The sequence below is a fragment of the Diceros bicornis genome, chromosome 37 (genome assembly GCF_020826845.1).
Source record: "Diceros bicornis minor isolate mBicDic1 chromosome 37, mDicBic1.mat.cur, whole genome shotgun sequence".
Taxonomy (NCBI): domain Eukaryota; kingdom Metazoa; phylum Chordata; class Mammalia; order Perissodactyla; family Rhinocerotidae; genus Diceros; species Diceros bicornis.
In genome coordinates this window covers 18614909-18636892 of record NC_080776.1, presented here as the reverse complement: position 1 = coordinate 18636892, position 21984 = coordinate 18614909, and the positions used below count along the sequence as shown (strand labels likewise).

Sequence of the window (21984 nt, the reverse complement as noted above, 5' to 3'; positions counted from 1 at the left end):
TTTGAAAAATATTTTCTGAGACTATTTCTGAATTTAGGTACAATTCCTATGACATACATGATCTTAAAAATTTGGCACTGTGCATTGTTCACCTTGTGTTAAAGTTACAGTCTGTATCTTTTCTCCCCAACTTTGAGTTACATTTCATAGCTTAACCACAAACTTAGTTCCTGAAAATTCTCCAGGTTCTAACGCTATTGATGACTGGGCTACATATCTGTTGTTTCAAAAGCGTGTACCAATCCCTGATTATCACAATGTTGAAATATTTTTTATTGTTGCATGGCAGGCATAGACTTTCTGATATAAGCTATGTTAAAGAAATTGACCTGTGTGATTTCATTATTGTGGTGGACAAGAACACGTATGGAAGAAAATATTCTGAAAGTATTGCCTTATTATGTGTGTCCCTCTGCTCTAAAGGTGCTTCACCAAACATCAAGTTGTTTTTGTCTCTAGGGAGCACCTTGGTGTAATCTGCAGGATACTTTGTATTTTGTTTTCAATAACAGTGATTCTTACCCAGCAGGCATCTCTCTGTCCCTTGGTAGAGAGAGACATTTACAGGTCATTCTCTCCTCCCTCCCTCAATAGCTCTTCCCTTTTGATGATCACTGTGTCTGATAATGGTGTTACCAGGTCTTTATAAGGAAGAATTTAAAAAGTACTCCATTTAAGAAAAGCTAAAATAAATGTTAATTTAGAGTCTTATAAAATTTCAAGCTGAATCAGATTTTAGAGACTATCTCATCCAATAACCTTGCTTTTTTGTCTCTTTATTCCTGGTTAGGTGGAAGAGAATATCTTTAAGAGGATGTACTAAAAATGCCAGTGATAAGCTAACCTTCTAAACCCCACTGACTGGCTAATTATGGTAGCCAGCAGGATTGAGACCTGTTAAAACTGGGTCTATGAGCCATCTTTGGCATATAAACTAAAAGTTGCTGCCTCTAGTCTACAATCCTTGAGACCTTAAGAAGAAGAAAAAATATTCTATTAAATGCAGTCAGTATTCTGAAGGATTATATAAGCTATATGAGCTAAGACAGGATTTATATTAGGGAATGAGTTGTCTGTTTTTTAGAAGTAGTTGGGCTGGGCTGTATCTGTTAGTGATAAATTGATGATTTGATGATCCTATTATAGTGTGCTACAAAGTAGACTTGTAGTGTCAGTGATGGATACAAGATCTCTGGTGGATTCATGTCATTCTCTATAGTCTGTGTTTGAGGCAGTAAGAACTCCATTTTCTTGGGAACAGAATTTGGATTACAAAATTCCTTTTTTTTTTTTTTAAGGAACATGGGTCTGGGGTATAGAAAACTTTGAACATAATGGGTTTTTGAGTTTTTCTCCAGGTTTTAGTAATGAGACCACATGATAAAATGAAAATGAGAAAAGAATCTGCTAAGAATGGCTAGTATTTTGAGGTATTTTTTCTGGTTATTTTTACCCACTAAGTGTTGTTTTCTATAGAGTTAAATTACATCATACATAATTGTTTAAAGAATTTTTTGTGTAGGGAAATAGTTAATGACTCAAAATGTGAAAGGCCTCAGAGGGTCCTGTTCTCACAAGGTAGCTGATTTAAATAGTCTTTTAGTGTATTCTCTATTGGTAAGATTTAAGCCAATGATTATTTACATATATAGGAATGTGTATGTAGATATATCATATTCTGTGCCCAGCATTCTGTTCCTGCTTTTTTGCTTAACAAAATCTTGACAGTAGTTCCATTTTTAGTGTATAGAGCATTTTCCTTCTCATTATGGCAGAATTAAACAAAACTCTGAAGGTTGTCTTCTTCCTGTTTTATAACTTGTTTTTAAAATTGTGCAATAGTGTTATTTTTTCTCTGTTTCTTTTATTAACTGTGTCCTCCTTTTTTTGTCTCCTTCAGTTGTTTCAGAACATCTTTTTACCAATTCCAATTGCTTCCTCTGCCCTGTAGTTGATTCTCAATTTTACTTTTGGTTATTTTCTCCATTTGAGCAGAACTGATCATCTTGGTGGAAAGCCATTGTGGTACCTTTTGGTTGGTGCGTTAGTGATTGTTTGCCCAGCTGATCCTAATTTTGGAGTTGCTCTTTCCCTTACCTGCTTCTCCCCTGCCGTTCTAGGCTGTTTTTTGTCTTGGTTGATCAGGGTGCTGTTAAATACAAATGGCGTGGTGCCTGCCTCCTTTTTTCGTAGCCACACCTCCCTGGCCATTCCGCCTGGGAAACTGAGAGGAGGAGGTGCTTTGATCTTTGATTGCCCTTACTCCACAGTTCTTAGTTTTTTTAGGAAAGAGTCATTGATAGGAACCTTTGAGATCATCTTATCTTTTTCTTTTTTTAAAAACTCCATGATCTTTACCTCTTCCCTGTTTTTGGTACAGATTTTATTGTATCTGGCAAATTTTCTCCTATGATTTAGGGTGTAGCCAGCTTTTCTCTAGTTTCATTATAAGTTGGGGTTTTCTTCTTAGGTTTTAAGCATTTATTATTCATTTTGCTTGATTTCATGGAGGGAAATAAAGAAAAAGAGCCTTTACTCTGCTATCTCCTTTTTCTAGGCTTGCAATAAGTATCTGGGTGAAATCTAAAAATCTTTTGAATCAGATGTGCTTAGATTCAAGAAATATTGGAATCTCAGGGGCTGGCTGGGTGGCGTTGTGGTTGGGTTTGCGCGCTCTGCTTCGACGGCCCGGAGTTTGCTGGTTCGGATCCTGGGCGCAGACCTGCGCACCACACATCTAGCCGTGCTGAGGCTGTGTCCCACATGGAGCAGCTAGAGCTATGACATGCGGCTGTCTGCTGGGCCTTCGGGAAGAAAAAAAAGAAAAAAGGGGGAAGATTGGCGACAGATGTTAGCTCAGGGCCGATCTTGCTCAAAAAAAAAAAAGAAAAAAATATTGGAGTCTCTGTTAATTAACATGCTGATAGAGACAACTTTGAATCTCAAGTTCTGTTGAACAAGAAAAGGACATTTCTAAGCGGGTTTTATTTATTTATTTATGTATTTATTTTTTGTGTGTGAGGAGATCAGCCCTATGCCAGCATCTGCCGATCCTCCTCTTTTTTTGCTGAGGAAGACTGGCCCTGGGCCTCAACCGCTTGCGCAACCGGGCTGGCCCCTCTAAGAGAGTTTTAAACAGCACAAATTGTATAGATGTAAATGCTTGGGTTAATACCCAGAAGAATAATATACTTTGTGAAAATAACGCCAAAATTAGTCTCGTTGACTCTTGGCCAGAGGGCATGTAAAGTAGATTCTTTTTTTTAAAGATTTTATTTTATTTATTTATTTTCCCCCCAAAGCCCCAGTAGATAGTTGTATGTCATAGCTGCACATCCTTCTAGTTGCTGTATGTGGGACCCGGCCTCAGCATGGCCAGAGAAGCGGTATGTCGGTGTGCGCCCGGGATCCGAACCCCGGCCGCCAGCATCGGAGCGCGCGCACTTAACCGCTAAGCCACGGGGCCGACCCTAAAGTAGATTCTTAAGGCATATTACAGTCATAAAATGTGGATGCTTGCATTAATTTGTGTGCCCAGTGTTGAATTTAGTTATTTAGTGTTGGGTGATACTTGAAAGATCAAGTATTTGCTGTAGGCACTGAAGTTTTTAATTTGCACTTTGTAAATGAAGGTATAGTATAGAAATGATTCAGAGTTCAGACTCTGGTGGCTCAACTATTCTATTTCCACTTCTGTAAATGGATTAGCTGTCAACAGATCAATAAACAAAAAGTGGTTGAATTCATGTTTTGGAGTACAAGAGTATAATGAAAAGTATAATTCTGTTGGCATTCTGGAAAGCTGGATTCAGCTCTTAGGTATGTCCCTAGGTGGATGTACGCTCTGGAGCAGTTCTCTCTGCATGAGAATTCCTCTTACATAAATAGAATAATTACATCAGGTGTGGATCGCCACTTAAGTTTATGGTTTCTACTCACATGTAGGTTCTTCATGCCGCTGCCCAGTCCTCCTTGCCCGTACTCAGCTCCTTTCCCTGTTCTACATTAGGTAACTCTTTAAAATCTCCATTCTCTCTTATTCTTCTCATACCTTTTAATCACAGGTGCAGTCAAGCTAGGCAGGCACATCCTTGCTGCCATTTGTTTGTCATCTTCTCTTGCCTTGGAGTTGATGAATCTTTCTTCTTATCTAAGGCTTATGCTCAATTCTCCTTTTCCCTTCCTGTGAGATCTCGTTGGTAAACTATACCTTATTTCCAGCCCTTTTCTTTCAGTAGTTCTTTTCCTTATATACATAAACTTTCTCAAGACTTATTTGTTTAAAAAGGAAAAACAAGAAAATCACGTGCACTTCTGCACACAACCTTTGTCAATCCTGCCTCCCCTTACTGTGGGCTGTTGTCACTTCTTTGGCTTCTTCTTAAGCCCAGCATTTGCAGATGAGAGTTGGTGTTGACTGTTCACTCAGCTTACCCATACACTCTCCTCTCCCACTGTTTCTAGAAACAACTCACCAATTTCTCAATCTGGTGGATGCTTTTCAGGCTTATGTGTGTGTCCTGTGACATTTGAACTCTGCCTACCATCTCTTTTGTATAATTTTCTGAAGTTAAAAGCATAGCTTAAAACTATAGAATGAACACATAGTAAAGAGTTTATTCAACTCACTAATTAATGAAGGAGACCCTGTTAGGGTAAAGCTGGTTCAAAGAGCATTTCAGGAACTAGATATTTATAGGCAATTTAATAAAGAATTTTAGAATGAAATTAGTGATATCCTACAGGGCAGCAAACTACAACTTTGGGGATTATCTTGCCTACTGTTACAGAAGTTATTTGTATTTCCACTAGATAAAAATCTGCGAGTGAACATGTAAATTCATTATCTAAACTCCTAATTAATAAATAACAAAGTTAATGCTAATATCTTCTAGAAAATTAAGTAATTCCCAGGTGAGCCTGTTAAATAGTGTTTCATATGATATTGAAAGGATATGTAGTCATCTTCTTTCTTCACAATGTTTTAGATAACTTTTCTTAACCCTTGTCACCAGACCAAGAAACTTGAGAGACATTTTATTTTTTTAAATTTTATTTATTTATTTATTTTCCCCCCAAAGCCCCAGTAGATAGTTGTATGTCATAGCTGCACATCCTTCTAGTTGCTGTATGTGGGACGCGGCCTCAGCATGGCCGGACAAGTGGTGCGTCGGTACGCGCCCGGGATCCGAACCCAGGCCACCAGCAGTGGAGCGTGTGCACTTAACCGCTAAGCCACGGGGCCAGCCCTTGAGAGACATTTTAGATTAGTGTTTCAATTCGTATGCATGCTGATGTTTGATAACCACCGTCTTAGACTTTCCTTTCTGATTGTGTAGATTTTATGGTCTAAATATTTCTTGACTCCCATCTCTTCATTTCACCTTTATTGTTATCAGACCCTCATCCATCCTTGGGTCTATTTGGTAGCTTAATAGTTGATCTGCCGCCTTATCTGTAGGTTTTAAAACCAAAATTTTTGGTTTTAGTCCCTTCATAATACAGTTCAGACTGATTTCCAGGTCCGTGTTCTTCCCGCATCCCATGTTTCAGCCCCAGTGAACTGCTCAGCATCCCTCACTGTGACTTCCTCTCTCATTCCTGAGTGCCTCTCCTCACGGCTCTAGCCTGTCTAAGCTGGACCGTCTCAACCTCCTGAGGGCAAAATTAAGTCACCCGTTCTTCTTTGTTTACAAATATTACCGTTGATATTGCTTCTCTTATCATTTAGCGTATTTTATGGTAATTATTCATTTAAGGATTGGTCAGCTAAACTGATTTTCTCAAAGAAATATAAAAGGATTAGAATCCTCTGGATAATCCCCCAACCTTGGAATGTCATGGTTCTCTAATGTTTTGGCTTGTTAAAAAAGGTAAATGTATAATTATTTTTCTTTATTTGTTCAGGCATATAACATAGTCATAAAGGGCGTGGACTTTAGGTCAAATCTGTGTTTGAGTGCTGGCCGTGTCACCTATTGACTTGTGGCCTTAAAGTCATTTTAGCATACTGTGTGCCCAGTTTCTGTGAAGGAAGGTTATTTCCAGTACCAATTTTGTAATGTTGTGAAAATTAAATGATAAAGCACTTTGCCTAGTACATGGTAAGCACAGAATATACATTAACTGTAATCATTTTTATTTTAATCTTTGAAACCTGTATTTTTCCACTAAATATTGTTTTCTAGTGTTACAAAAATGTAATTTGAAAATACTATTTTTTTATGTGTTGTGTAAGTTCCATCCTGAAATTGGAATGGTTTTGATGCCCCTAAATTGAATTAAATGTTTAACAGAACTCATTCTCAGGTAACTTAGCCGTTTTCCCTGAACTCAGAGGCTCTTACTCTCCTAATTTCTCTACAAAACTTTTCTGATTAATGGGAAAAAAGAACAGTAAATTTCTCCAGGTTTCCCTCATGCAAGCTAATGTTTAGTTTCCTAAACTAATGTTTAATTCTTTGAAGGTTAATGAACCACATTGCACCATTCTGTAACAGATACAACTACTTCGAGTTTGACATTTGGCTTGTAACTCGACCATACATACTAACTGCTGGTTTTTATTGCCTCCTTCCTAAATCAAAATGAAATATAAACTGGAGCAAATGCATTTGTAGAAATTTTGTGTAATTTTTTCCCCCCTCCAATTCCTTTCTTATTCAGGATGACCTGATGACCCCCGCCTTTTTTACCAGATTCACCAGTCATTTAATTGTACTATAGGCACTCATTAAATGGCAGCTATCGTGTGTCAGGCCTGTTCTAAGAGCATATATATGTTGTCTTTAACACTTAAAAACCCTCAAGTTAATAATGTTATCTCTAGTTTAAAGGAGGAAGAAACAGAGATGAAGCTAAGGTACTTGTATGTCTTATGATTAAATAGCAGAGCCAGGGTTTGAGCCTCGGTATTTCTGTTTTATAGTCTAGTGGCAGGGATATAGAGCACTAAGCTCCTTGTGAGCAGGGGTTGTTTTCTTTGCCTCTGTATCTCAGCACCTCTCAATCCCTTGCTGTTAGGGAAGCCTAAAGGTTATTTATTCCCATTTTAAGGATAGTCTTGTTTGAAGTCCTTGCCATTCTTACTTAAGTAAGAATGACTTCTATTATAAGCAAGGGTGACTTCTAGTCCACTTCAAGAGTTGTTTAGCACCGCCCCTGGTATGTTTGACTTACTGTACTCCTAAGGTCTAGTGTGTGTGGTTGTTCACGTCTGCAGGTCCGGATGCCATTACTTGTTGCATGCAGGCTACTTAGTTTTGTAACACTTCAGTTTCCTTATTTGTGATAAAATGGTTTATAAGGCTCATTGGCACATTTAAATTTTGCTTATTAGAATAAACAAATGAGTAAAGTGCTATGCAAACTGTGTTTATTACTGTTACTAGTTTCATAATCTGAAGCCAAACCTAGTCTCCTTGGAGGACCGCATCTAAATAGAGTGCATAAGAAATTAGGGGAGACACTGGGTAAATAAGATTCACTTTAAATGTCAGCTCTGAAAGCTGAAAACTTTCTGCAGACACTGCGTGGGATATAAGTGTTAGCGCTTTTTTTTTTTTAATGTTATCTTTACTGTGAAAATAATCCAACTTTCCTTCAGTTTTTAGAGTTGCCTATCAAATAGGTAATAGGTAGTGATTACATGAGTAAACATATTAGCTTGCTTTGGGGTGTTCACATGACTCTGCTGGCTTACTAAATTAGAGATTTGTTCTCCAGCCTATCAGATTTTCATGTGAAAAAAGTTCTGCGTAAATACTAACCTTTGTGGCATCTGTTTTCTTTTCACACTTTTGGCCATTTGACTAGGAAGGACAGCCACATCCTAAAGTTAAGTTTTGCAATTGATTTCTCTGGATGTTCTCAAAGTTTTGCACCAAATGAATGGTTGAATTTGTTTTTCTAAGTTTTTTTCCCTAACTTTAACTTCTGTTCTGTGATTTTTGAGTTATGAAATTAGAGGAAAATTAATTTCCAAAATGTTTGCAGTTGAAGTTTCCTTGTAAGCATATCCTTCTTATAAAATTTTAAGAATGAATTTTTAAGTATAGATTAATATACAATTCTGTTTTTCCTGAAGAAGTTCTATTTGCCCGGAGAGCTAAGTACTTTTTCACGTAAAATTCAAATGCGTTTTAGCCTGAACAGTGAGTAAATTTGTTGGACACTTAGAGCTGTAAACAAAGTCATTGTGAGTTTGTTGTCAATCTTGAACATATCAGTTAATGTTCTTATGCTTTTCCTATTGAGTTCAAAGTCATATGCCATCTGTTTTATTTCAGTGCTTTAGGACTTAACATCAAAGGTTTTACGTGAAAAATCTTGATGATTATTTTCACAGAAATGAAGGTGTTATATCCATGGTTAGAAGAATAGTAATATTTCAGGATTTGATAGTCAGGTTATTAATAGACTGGACTTAAAACTCCTAGTTTCAACATTATGAGATAGCCTATTAAGATGGAATCTTTGAGTTCACATTCATTTCAGGTTATTAAAACATGATTTCTAGCAATATAGTTTTTTTTTTTTTTTAAAGATTTTATTTATTTTTTTCTCCCCGAAGCCCCAGTAGATAGTTGTATGTCATAGCTGCACATCCTTTTAGTTGCTGTATGTGGGACTCGGCCTCAGGATGGACGGAGAAGTGGTGCCTTGGTGTGCGCCCGGGATCCGAACCCGGGCCACCAGCATCGGAGCGCGCGCACTTAACCACCAAGCCACGGGGCCGGCCCAGCAATATAGTTTTTATATTAGTATAACTCACCTTTGTGTTTTAAAATTTAATTAATAAAATATGGTAGGCATAAGTAATTGGTCAAGACAGTACAGAATATTCATATAACAAGAAGGAAATAATTGTGCGGTGAAAACTTTTGGTCTTTTATCTGGAGCCAAAGAGGAGTTAAATTTTGGTTGAAACTGGTGTAGTGTGATTTCTGGAGGGGGCTGCTCTCCTCGGTATCAGGATTCAGAGGACTGGTTCCTCAACAGATGACTTGAACTTTCTTCATTTGGATTTGTCTGTAATGCAAGGGATTGAACTTGCTCATCCCCGCGGGTCCCTTCCGTCTCTGAGTTTGTTGATAACCTGGCAGAGGGGGAGATCCTATATGTATCATATGTTAATCTTATATTTACTTTTTGTGAATTCAAAGTTTAACAGAGTTGGGCCTTTAAAAAATCAACTTATGCTTTAAAAGCAGGTAGCACTTTGGTAAATAATTATCTTTTTGCTTGTCCCTCTTCCTCTCTTAAATCTCAAGAATTATCCGTGAGTGGGCTATTGGCTGATAATGGTGCTGGTTCAGAAGTTCTGAAGATAGTGGGAACATTATTAAGGTTACTTTGGTAACTATAAGTCAGAATAACCAGTGTCACTTATATTCATTTGAATGACTTACCACCCATGACATATAGTAGTCATTTAACAGCAGGAAGTGGGCAGGTGAGATCTGCCAGCCTTGTTTAATAATGGTATCCTTTGCTTTCCAAAGTGAAAGCAGCAGTGTCATGTTCTTCTCTTGTATCCATGCTGTTTAGGGTCCAAGTGAAATGGCCTTGGGTTTAGTTTGAAGTAGTGAAACTTTGTGGATGAATTCTGAAATAGACTGGCCTCTTACTTAATTCTCTACTCGGGTGCACTTGTTCTCTAGTGCAGTACAACCAGGAGAGCTCTTTTAAGACATATCTCTAGTTTCTGCACCCACAGAATCAGAATCTCTGAGGGCGGAGGCCAGGCATTCATACTTTGACAAAGCTTCCCAGGTGATGGTGGTGCTCACCCTTCATTAAAAACACTTCTCATGTGTTTTCCTTTTGGCAGAATTTACTTTTGAAACTATATTGCTAGAAATTTAAGGCTCATGTTGACAGTGAGTTTTTTTTTTTAATTGATGTCTTAATAGTTTATAACATTGTGAAATTTTAGTTGTACATTATTGTTTGTCAGTCACCATATAAATGCATCTCTTCACCCCTTGTGCCTACCCCCCAACTCCCTTGATCTCAGTGACCACCCAACAGTTCTCTCTGTCCCTGTGTTTATCTTCCACATGAGTGAAATCATGCAGTGTTTTTGACAGTGGTTTTTATGGTGAAGTTTCTCCCACTATATTATTTTATTTTATCGCAAGTATTCTTTTTATTCTTCTGAATAAATGTTTATAATAATAACAATAATAGCTAATATGTACCTAGCCCTTGCTGTATGATAGGCACTGTGTTCAGTGGTTTGCCTGGATTTTCTCATTTAATCCTCACAGCTCTCGGTGAGGTTAAGTTCTTTATCCCATTTGATAGGCTGAAGCACAGAGAAGTATGCATACAACAAGGTCATACAACTTGTTGTTGTTAGAGTCAGGATTCGAACTCATCAGAGGCAGTTTGACTCCAGAGTCCCTTCATTTGTAACTCCTGTGCTAGAGGGACCTACCTTATTGCTTACAAAGGGTAAATAACAAAAATGACTCCTTTGATCTCAAACTGCAGACCCCTAATTCTTTTCCTCAAAGGCAGTCAGTATTAACAAAGTCTGTTTTATATTCATAGTTTTTGATGTGTAGACGATATATAAAGATACACGTGCAAGCCCTTTTATTGTGCGCGCACACACAGACAGGAGTTTTATACTGTTTCCCCTAACATGTCCTGAGGAGATCTTTCCACATCAGTACATGTAAATTTAACCTTCCTCTTTTTCTCTCCTTTTATGTTTTTGTAGTATTTCCTCTTTTTTCTTTCTAAAATTACATTAGTAATTTGAACTTTCTGACCAAAGTTTATTTAGTATATTACTGATGATGTGGGCATATGTGACATGAAAAACAATCCTTTTTTGCTGAGTTGGGTCAGTATGTAACTCAAAAGAAAACCACTTTCCTGTTAGAGTACATGGAAGTCTCTTAACTAAATCTATTACTGGATTTTGTTTTATGATTAATTTGCATTCTCTTTGGCACCAGTTTCTGTAATGTCATATGATCATTTGTTCTCTTCCTTGGAAGTAATTAAAGAACTCTATTTGGAGTTTGACTGGAGGCTTAAGAAAAATTGTGAAAATTTGATTTGATAAATTGTAATTCTTTCTGTGATAGTAATATTGACCTGTTTTTTCAGTTAAACTGATTTTAAGTATCAGCATTTTTCTGTACAATAATTAAATTTCTTACAGAAAGAAAGTTCAGATTGATTAAGAACTGCGTTTTGAGCTAAATTGTTACACATATGAACTATGTTCACAATTTCTTGTTGCTAACAGTTCTGTGTGGTAGGTAATACAGTGATTTTACAGAAGAGGTAAACGAAATCTAGAGATTAAATTTCTTGTCCAAGGTCACAACCAGCACAGCTGATGTTGAAATTCAGGCTTTCTGGAACCATCTCTCAGTTTACTGTATTTGAGCTGCTTTCTCCTCATTTCTCCATTAAGATACTATAGTTTTATGGTTTTCTTTGTATTTATGATTGCATTTATTATTCACAGCAATACTGTGAAGTAGGCATGACATACACTGTTTTTTATTCTGTGGTTGAGGAATCGAAGGCTAGAGGCTGTGGTTTGTACAAAGGCAGACTCCTTTAATACGTGTTCTATCACAGAACTTGAGCCAAGGTGTTCTGACTTTAGGTGCAAAGCCCTTTTCTACACAGCACTAGAAACGTGGAACCAAAGACCGATTTCTGCTTGTGCTCTGTTTTCGTTGAATTGGGAATTTCCTGGGTGTTCCATGAGAAATCTGCATTAATTTTATGTGCCGAGTTCTGGACCGCATGCCTTGAATTTGGTATATTCTTGACATTTTATAACACCTTAATCAATCAGACTTCACAATTTAAGACAGTGCAGCATTGGTGAAGGCTGTGCTATCAAACGGTTTACATGGAATTTCCCCTTCATCTTTGGTGCCCCTCGTTTGTTTTCTCTGTGGTACCATGTATAGCTGATATTTTATTTTTTTCTCCTTTTTTTCCCTTTCAGTGAATGGTAGTGTCTAGAAAGGGTATGTCCCTTCAAGAGAGAGGTGCCAATGTCCAACCAGCCTAATAACAATCCAGGGGGGTCACTGCGACGTTCACAGAGGAACACTGCCGGGGCCCAACCACAAGACGACTCGATAGGAGGAAGGTATGTATTTAATGGTAATTTGAAAAGGAATTCGGGATAAATGAAAATATTTTTTAAAACCTCATTATGAGGACCAAAACTTGTATGGTTTACTACAAATGGGTAATTTTTTCCTAATTTTTGAGCCAAGTAACACAAAACTGGAACTGAACGCGATTCTTTAATCATTCCCCAAATATGCTAGACTCAAAAAATAGTTCTCAGTCACTGAGAACTTAGATCTCAGTCACTGAGAAATTAGATCTGAGATCTAATTTAAGGGTTGTTAGCATGTGGGGTGTCATGTTCTGTCTGTCCTTCCTCTTTCTCTTTCCTTCCCTAAACATGTGCTGCAACATGTCCTTCAGCCGTTCGTGGTCCCTTTCTTCATGTATATCGACTAATCGATTTACTTTACTGAAAGGAAGCTTCATTTGTTTTAAGATCTTGAGTTTTGATACCTAGCTGTTGAGTTTTTTTTGTCATCATACTTTTTGGCAGCCTGTGGATGCTGACAGGCTGGTGAGGCAATCTGACTTTGTTAGCAGATCAGTTCTCATCATTTCCTTAGTCTGGTGTTCAGCTGGTCTTTTCAGTGGAGTAGTTGTATAGGAGGTAGGGTGAAGAATCAGATGCATTCTCTTGAATATAAAATTCTGTGTCTGAGTTAGCCAAGGACTGTCATTTTATGTATAAAATACTCAGAGCTTTACTTGCAAGGCCTAATTCTCCAATCCGTGGACTAATCATGTTATCTTGCAATAAATAATGGCTAATTTCTAATTTGATTACCTGATGCAATATTTTGAGGCATTACCATGTATATATTCTGCAGTAAATTATAAATAAATTTTAAATTTCAAATGTAAAGAATAAATTGAAGCACATCATGTTGATGTCAGGCTATTTTAGTGGTTGTGAACCTGTGGACTTTGGACTATGACAGCTTTGTCTGCAGTTTCTGCCTCTGCCCTTAAATAGCTGTGTGTCCTTTGTTAAATCTTTCAGAAAACCTCAATTTCTTAGCCACGCAGGGGATACCTATTTTATAGAGTTACTGGTTAACTTCAGTACGATAGTATGTCAAACTCTTAGTGCAATGCTTAGTACAGAGTTCTGTTCTGAAGTTTTTTGCTTTTTTACATTCAGGTTGTTCTTTGGAGCAGCCACCCTTAACTTTATTTATGCTGTTGATTAAAATACCCTTTCCCCATTATAAAAATGTTACATATTTATTTTAGAGAATTTGGAAAATACAGAAAAGTATAAAGAAAAACATCACAATTCCATAATCCAGTTATACCAACTGTTAACATTGGCCTATTTCTCCTTTGTCTTTTTTTTTTTTTTTACTGCTTGTATGTGTATATATGTGCATGTATGTGCATATAAGTAACTTATACCTTTTGAAAAACTGGAGTTTCATACATATTAATCCTAAGGTTATATTTGGACTCCTGCACATGACTGATGCACATTTTGGGCTGTCACATAGTACATTGCTTCTAAAATCCGCAGTGATGTTTCAGCACCATTATCTTTTCTACATATTAGTGTTATATAAGATTATTCGTTTTATTTTATTACGTATTTTAAAAATATAAGCAGGAAACAGAAATGGAAGTGGTTAATACTAGTGTTTAAGATGCATTGGTTTAAATAACTTAATGAAGTTGTAATCAAAATGAAACTCAATTAGGTTTGTAGAATGGCAAATCTTTCGCTATAGTTCATGTGCTCTAAGCCAATCGTATGTTCAGTTGTGAAGGAAAAGAATAAAATTTTAAAATGTGTTTAGAATGGCAGAAAACGTGCCAAAGACTATAAAGCAAAGTGTAGTTAGGGTTTTATAGCTTTCATCCCCTCTCCCTTTCAGTAGTTTAGCCCCATTTCAGGTCTCGCAATGTCAGCTTTTGCACATCTTCAAAAAACATTTCCCCACAAAAGCTAGTACACAAAAGAGGGCCTTTTTGCTTTCTTTTAACCTAGTGTCTCAGCTGTCATTTCTTGTGTCCTTAAAAATTGTTTAAAAACATGACTTTTGAAGTTTTTATGTTCAATTGTGTGGCTGTACTATAATTTACTAATAACTTGGAATATGTGGACTTTTCCTATTTTTATGTGGATAAGTATAATTATTTTCAGGACAGAAATTTAGAACTTTAGTCAGAAAATCTTAGCAGTTTGACTAAGAATGCAAATTAGAAGATATTCGTTCATCTGAATTTCATTTTGCCTTCTTGGACAGCTTGATTCTTTTGCTCAGAACTGGAAGGGACGTTTTCATCAAACCCCAGTCTGACTGTTGAAACCCTGGTATCGTGTGCTATACTAGCAATGATCTAACCTTGAAGAAACCTCTAATGATTTTTGGGAGTGAGAGGATTGGGATTGATTGAGAGAGAGCAATTACTTACGATTCTATATTTTCATTCTCTTTATCTGACTCCTGTTGCTTAGCTTTCCTAAGTAAAATGCTGTTATTGTGGCTTTTGTTTCAAAAAACAGTGGACTGGGCCTTGTCAATGTATTCATAGTGATACAGTGATTCAAATAATGGTAATAAATAACAGCATCCACTACAACAGTACTGGAGGAGTGTTTTAAGTTTAAAAATTTTTTGTACATTTTCTTTCAGTTGGGACTCACAGAAACTCTGTGTGCCAAGTATGTAATTGCTGTTTTCTCGGTGTGGTAGCTTGCTCAACTTTACACAGCTTGATCAGGTCTTGATTCTCAGCCTCTTGACTCTGATGTCAGTGATTCTTTACATTATGCCTAACTGTTTTTACAGCACAAACCACTTGATCCATATGATGAAAGGACTTAGAAGAGGTTATGAAGTACTTATAATTGAAGAGTATTAACTCATTCAGTTTAGAATTTAAGCAGCAATTTTTCCCTCCTAGGATTTTTTAATTCATTTGTTTTTGATCCACTGTTTTCTTCCAGACTTGTATTAAGCTATCTTCTTTTTGTAGCTTCCTTCTTGTGACTGCTCTTGCCCTTCTCTCCGTCAAGGTCACTTAGTTTTTTTTAGAAGAGTTTTTGTTCATCCTTAAGATATAAAAGAAAGTTGGATTTTTGGAATATATTTAATTTCTCCTGATTATTCCCTCTGCTCTTTTCCACCCATCCTTCTATCCATAATTGAACTAGACATCTTATTCCTCTTCTATTATTTTTCTCTTTTCCTTTTTTCTGTAATTTTTTGGGCTACAGCTGATCTGTTCCTCTCTTTTTCTGTTCTCTTTTCTTCTTTAGGAAATCACTCACTCCCACTGCTTATCTGTTGGCTTCCTCTCAGGGATGCTCCTAGCCTTTCCTACTTCTAGCACAGGTATTTGTAGGCTCCCCCTTCCTCCGGGCCATGCAGTAGCATTTTCATTCTATCATTTACTTTTTCTTGTTTTTCTCAAGTGGTGGAATTGAATTCAATTTTATAGCAACTTTGGTTAAGATTGCTGCAGTGATAGTTTCTTCAACTTGTTTTTGTTATAAAAACATAGCATGTTGAGAATAGAAAATTGGAAAGGTTCAGGAAAATTAAAGAAAATGAGATAATTTTAATCTGACCCCCTGGAGATAACAGTTAATATTTCTACTCCATGATTTAAATTTGGGCCTCTAGTCTCCCCCCCACCAAGGTTTTGCTGTGTAGTATGTTGCTATGATTATCACATTTGAATATGATTCTGATTTTATCAAGTTAAATTCCTGAAATGGGTTTATAGGACCTAAGGGTATGCATATTTTGACGACTTGTAACAGATTGCTAAATTGTCTTTTGGAAAGGTCCAACCAATAATCTTTTTTTTTTGATTGGACCAATTTATACTCCTACTAATACTTTGTGAGAGTGCCCATTTCTCCAAATCCTAGTCAACACAGCATACTATTTTTAGTAAAAGTTTGTGGAAAAAAGAATTCCTGTGGTTAAAGGTAGCATTTCTTTGGTTTCTATAGAGTTGAAGATCTTCCCACATGTTGGCCATTTTTCTTTATTTTATGAGTTGTCTGTTAGTTTCCTGTGTCTATTTTAATTTTGGACCATTTTAATTTTGGAGATGCTTGTTTTTTTGTTAGAGCCCTTTGGGGAAAGGGTATCAATCCACTGACATGGGCAAATACTTTTTGCTGGTTTTACTACTTGTTATGGTTTGTTTTCATTTATAGAAGTTTTAAAAATTAGGTAGTCAAGTCTATCAACTCATTGTTTCTTTTCTTCCTTTGCCTTCTCCATCCCAAGGATAAATTTTTCTTCTCAATTCTGTTATGGTTCCATTTTTGCATTTTACTATGATCTATCTAATTTTTTAATGGAGTGAGGAAATGATTGAATCCAGTCCACCCCTCCTCCCCACCCCCATTCAAACTTTTGTCTGCAAAGTTTTAATTATTTATTACTGAGTAAAAACTCAATTATGAGATATATAGGTTATAGCTTGTTATTAACACTGTCAGAGAAGGGATTTTTTTTAGCCAGCATTAATTATATAGAAAGAAATAGATGTGTGTTTTGCTTAAAAAACTATTTCGAAGGGATGGGATACATAAAAGCAGAAAAAGAAAATAAGTAGCATTCAGAGATAAATCTGTGTTAACATTTTGATTTTTATCTGTTTTTAAAGTAAAATTTAGCATGTAGCTGATTACACTGTAAATACAGTTTTGGATCCTGCTTTTTTTACTCAGCATTTAACATAAACATTTTCTCATGTCATTATGATTTTTTGTTAATTGTTTACAAATGGTCATTTGATTTACTGCATCAATATACAATATTTTCCATGATTTCTTATTAGTTTTGGAATGGTTAGGTGGTTACAGTGGGAAGAGTTTTTGCTTATGCTTAAATGTTTGCATTTCAGATACCTCTTAAGGATAGTTTCGGAAGTGGAATTGCTTGGTCAAAGGGAGTTTTTTTTTTTTGCTGAGAAAGATTCACCCTGAGCTAACATCCGTTCCCAGTCTTCCTCTTTTTTTCCTTGAGGATGATTAGCCCTGAGCTAACATCTATGCCATTCTTCCTCTATATTGTATGTGGGTCACCACCACAGCATGGCTTGATGAGTGGTGTAGGTCTGTGCCTGGGATCCGAACTTGCAAACCTAGGCCACTGAAGCGGAACGCGCAGAACTTTAACCACTCGTCCACGAGGCCAGTCCCCAAAGGGAGTTTTTTTATGGTCAACTCGTTTCACATAAATTTTTTTTCTCTAGTTTACTTGTCACCATCAGGAAAAAGAGTGCTTTTTCTCATCATTTTATTTGTGTTATCTCCATTTTGCATTTTCCTGCTAATTTGAAAAGGAAGATTCACATTAATCTTATTTTATTGGTGTTTCTATAGTAATGAGGTTAAACATTGGAAAAATAGGTTAAGGGAGTAAGATTTGAGTGAGAATAGTTTTCCATGTAGAGATACTAAGTTTGCATATGTTGTTCATCTTCCTTTGTGCTACTATGAAGGAGAACTGACCTATAAAGTTGTTCAGCTAATATTAGCCCCTCTTCTCGTAACGCTAACTCTCTTTTGTGGCCTGATCTCCCTCAGTTCTTCAGTTATGCATTTTGAATGGTAGTTAGTCTTTTCCAATGTGATCTTACTCTGGCTACCCATTGTCTAGCTTTTTGCCGAAGCTGGGAGAATCTGCAGTCCCCCATCTTTCTGAGCTCAGTGATGGGACTGTGGTGGTCGCATGATCCAGACTGGAAACTTACCTTTCTGGTAGCAAAGGGAAGATGTGAATCCGAAGTTGCCAACTGCACATCTCCTGCCTTATGGAAGAAGATAAACAGTCAGAGAAAAGCAAATACATTAAAGAATATGTGTATATTAAAGTTCTGACAAGTTTCAATTTCTTAGTTCTTCAGAGCTATGTTGACTCTTGCCTTCTCTAGGCTTGATTATTTAGCTGCTGTTTTGATTCTGGAGGTATGTGTGTGTTGTTTTAATAAAGCCTGTTTTGGCTCTAGAGTTCAGAGTAGTCCTACTTGAATACAAACTCAGTACAAGATTGTATTCGTTCACTTGTAGAACACCATACTTCTAAGCACCGTGCTAGATGGTAGTTATAAAAATGAGAGTAAAATAGCCTTTGTCACAAGCAATTCCAACTCAGTAGGGGAAATGGGCATGTAGATGATTCTTAGAGTCAGGTGAGAAACATTTCTAGAGATGACCTCATTGATCTGGGCTCTAAAGAAGCACTTGCAAAGCAGATGGTACATGTCAACTATATTTGTCTCTACTTGACATGTGGAATCATTATTTACTTCCCGAGTGTAGATTTTATTTCTGATTTTTTTGTGTCACTTTTTACTTTGTTCATAAGTAGTAGGTGTTCAACAAATACTAGTGTGGGTAGAAATAATGAGATTTACTTGCTTGGCATTTCCAGGCACAGAAATGTGACTTTCTTTTACAGAAATGGTCATGAAAAGATGATTGACTGGAGTGAAAGAAGGGTCGAGATGGGGCATGGTTTAAGCGGGCTGTATAACAGGGTGAGCTAGATTATGCTGTAGTAACAAACAGCTCCTAAATATTAGTATAACATAGCAGTCTAGCCACTAGAAAACTTTTCCATCCTGAGTCAGGTGCAGGCTCTGCTCCCTGTCTGCACATTTAGGTATTCAGGTACCCTTGCTGTGGCAAGAGAATATGGTGAATTGCCCTCTGGCTCTCCAAGGGCATAAAGTATAAAAACAATTTCTACTAGAGTTGGCCAGGTAACTTGTAACTTGCTCCTTTCAGTGATGGTGAATCTTACTGCTATAATTATGCACCTTGAGTTTTAGCTGCAGACCCATGTGTGCACACTCTTCCACTTTTAGTGCTGCGTTGGCAGTGCTGAGGAGGCTAGTCTGTCCCATCAGGGCTCTGGGCTGGGAGGCAAGATTTACAGTGTCATGTTCAACAGTGACATGGCTGCCTTGGTCTAAGGAGGAACAGAGGCTGCTTTTTTCTTGTTGAAAGTTATGCACATTGGATTCTTAATAGTACCCCTGTTATGTTCTTTCTTGGACCAACAAAGCAGTATCTTATGTTTTATAATTTTCTTCACAATATATATTTCTTGTTTCTAATCATCGTGTGAAATTTCGTCCAAAAGTCACATAATAAGTATATTGGAAAGCTGTAAGGTGTCAGCTGCCATAGATTATTTTATATCTTTAACTGAGGATTTGCTCTGATTGTTCTGTTCCTCAATATTGAGAGACTCTGATGTTCCACACCACTTTTTACAAGTGCGTCCTGTCTCAGAATGCTTTCCTAGAAGAGTATCAGTGTAACTAAAAAAATGAATCTATGCAAATGCTTCTTCAAAAATTGAACAGCAAGTTTTAGCATCACATATGGAAGGCTGGGTTTTTTTCGTGATACAGAAAGGAAAAGAAAGCAGGAGAGCTCATTTTTAGAAGATTAAAAGAAAACATGGTATTGTCTTCGATTTTTCTCATCTAGCATCTCCTAAACCGTAAGCCATTTATTTTGGCCTATGTACAGTTAGGGACAGCAATACCAGCATGGATAGACAAAGTTACTAACTGTAGATGCCTTTTTCACTTTGACCAGCGAGCCCCTAGATGTAGCTGTGGAGTTTCAGGGTTAGGGAGTTGGGAGACCTGAACTCAGTCTCACCTTTCCTGCCTAGGGGCTGTGTGATTTTGGGCAAGCTTTATTGCCTACATCTTTAAAATGGAAGTATACCTGCCTTGGGTGTCATTTGAGAATTAAGTTGGATAATGTAGTTAAAAAATTAATATAATGCTTATCACATAATCACACCTTTAAAAGTCGTTTTTTTGTGGCCATTTTAATAAGTTTTTACCCAGGTATTGATAAAAGCCAGTTTAATTCATGAAATACTCAGTACTGCATCACTAATCTATCACTAATCACTAATTCACTTTTGATTTTCTTGGTGTTTATACTCCTTACACAACTATTTTATTTTTTAAATGTGGGGGCAAAAATCAGTTGAGCCCTAAGGTTCCCTTCTGGGAGCCATCTTTCCCCATGGCTTTAATTACATCCAATCCCTCTGCCTTCTTTCTTCACACAGTGCCTGGAGCGTTGTGGTTTACTCACCCATCCTCGGTATACCCAGATTGTTTGACATAAACAACATGTTTGCTTTTGCCTCACTGCTTCTAATCCTATCAATCTCTTACTGCAAACTATTATTAAGGACAAAAATCTAGATCCTTCCACAGGCATTTAGGCTCTAGCCTGCCTGTCCTTCCATCCTTGTTCCCTAGTGGATCTCTGTGCTCAGGGAAATTCATATCACTTGCCAGGTGCCATGTGGGTTTCGTAATTTCCTGCCTTTACCTTTGCCCATACTCTGTTTTTGACTGGAATGCTCTTTTTCCTCAGCTTTTCATCCTTTAGGAGGTGGTTTAAATGCCATGTGGTCTATAAAGCCTATATTCTCCTGCTAGAAGTAATTTCTCCTTTTTTTGGGAACTTTATAGGCCCTGGTAGATGACCTTGTTTTATGGGACTCGGACCTCTTTGAGGACAGGGAATAGATGTGTCTTACCCATATTTATATGCCCTGTCGCAACTTGTGTATGTTTGAGTTGGTAAACCTAAAAAATCGGTTGAAATGGGTAGCTTGATACAGTGGTTCTCAACTCTGTCAGATCCTTTGCTCCCACTCTATAATGTGTATCATATAATGTAAATATCTTTATGATGATGCCCCTTTAGTATCTTGAAATGAATTAAGAACTATATGAAATGCCTGCCTACACCATTTAGAAACATAAATATAATGTACAAGCATTTTACAAAGGTAAAAAATCAATAAGTAAAAGGAAAACAATTGACAACAGAATAAGTAGGTAAATGCTTGGGTACATTGACACAAGATGACTATGTATTCAGATGCTTGCATCTGTATTTAAATTTACTGAATGTGACAGCTACAACAACAGACTTAAATGCCATAAGCAGCTTTTTCATTGTAGACTTTTTCAAAATGATGCATGACTCTTGGTAAAGTTGCAAAAAACAAATATAATCTTTTATTGATTCCCATGCATTCCTGGAAAATTTAACGTATAAAAGCTGTGCATAACATATCTAAGCTGAGAAATTATAAGCATATCTTTCACCTATGTCACGGCCATATTTCAAGTTTTTTCATCAAGTCTTCGTGTACTAGCAAGCTATTTGAAATTATGGATCATGGGACAGCTTTTCATTGTGTCTGACTGTTCTGTATATTGCATGACATCTACCTCTAGTCCACACCTGCTAAATGCCAGTGGGACTTCTGTTCCCCAACATATGTTTCAAAATGCTTCCCAGAGGAGGAACCACTGATGTTTAAGAATACTGCATTATAAGAGAAATAAGGAGTTCTTTACTCTGAATTACAGAGTCATTTGGGCTAGCATTTCTCCATGACTCAACATAGGAACATTGCTCAGACTAATCAGCTTCTGTTTTGTGATTTAAATAGTACATTTTACAGAGAACATTAGTGAATTTTTTGGTTAAAGTGGCTTAAATGAATTTTCCACCTTGATTATTGAAAATCAATGGCTTATTTATAACATGCATTTTATAGCATTATAAGCAAAGCATTTAATTTTTGGAAGACAGAACTATAATGTTGCAGTTGTATATATAAAATATAAAAGCACAAAAATGTGTACATCTATATACACATACACAACCAAATTTGGAGATGTAATTAAACCCCCAAATCATTTATATTTGGTAATATGTACATGTATTTGAGTTGTGAATATGTCTGGCCTAGAAATTAATTTCAAACAAAATTTAAGACTTGTAATATGCTAAATTAGCTACTTGTAACTAGCTACTTTCCTCATTTTGCCTAACATTAAGAT

General features: G+C 36.8%; 1 protein-coding gene across 16 annotated transcripts in view; it reads left to right on the top strand.

Moving 5' to 3' along the window:
* Positions 1-21984, top strand: part of TRIP12 (thyroid hormone receptor interactor 12) — a 151187-nt gene that overhangs the window by 28682 nt on the left and 100521 nt on the right. For all 16 annotated transcript variants that reach the window (XM_058533147.1, XM_058533161.1, XM_058533158.1 and 13 more), the window contains one exon: positions 11987-12133. In XM_058533147.1, the coding sequence (XP_058389130.1) occupies positions 12036-12133 (98 nt within the window). In that variant the 5' untranslated portion in view covers positions 11987-12035. Of the gene's footprint in view, positions 1-11986; positions 12134-21984 lie in introns of those variants that run through there.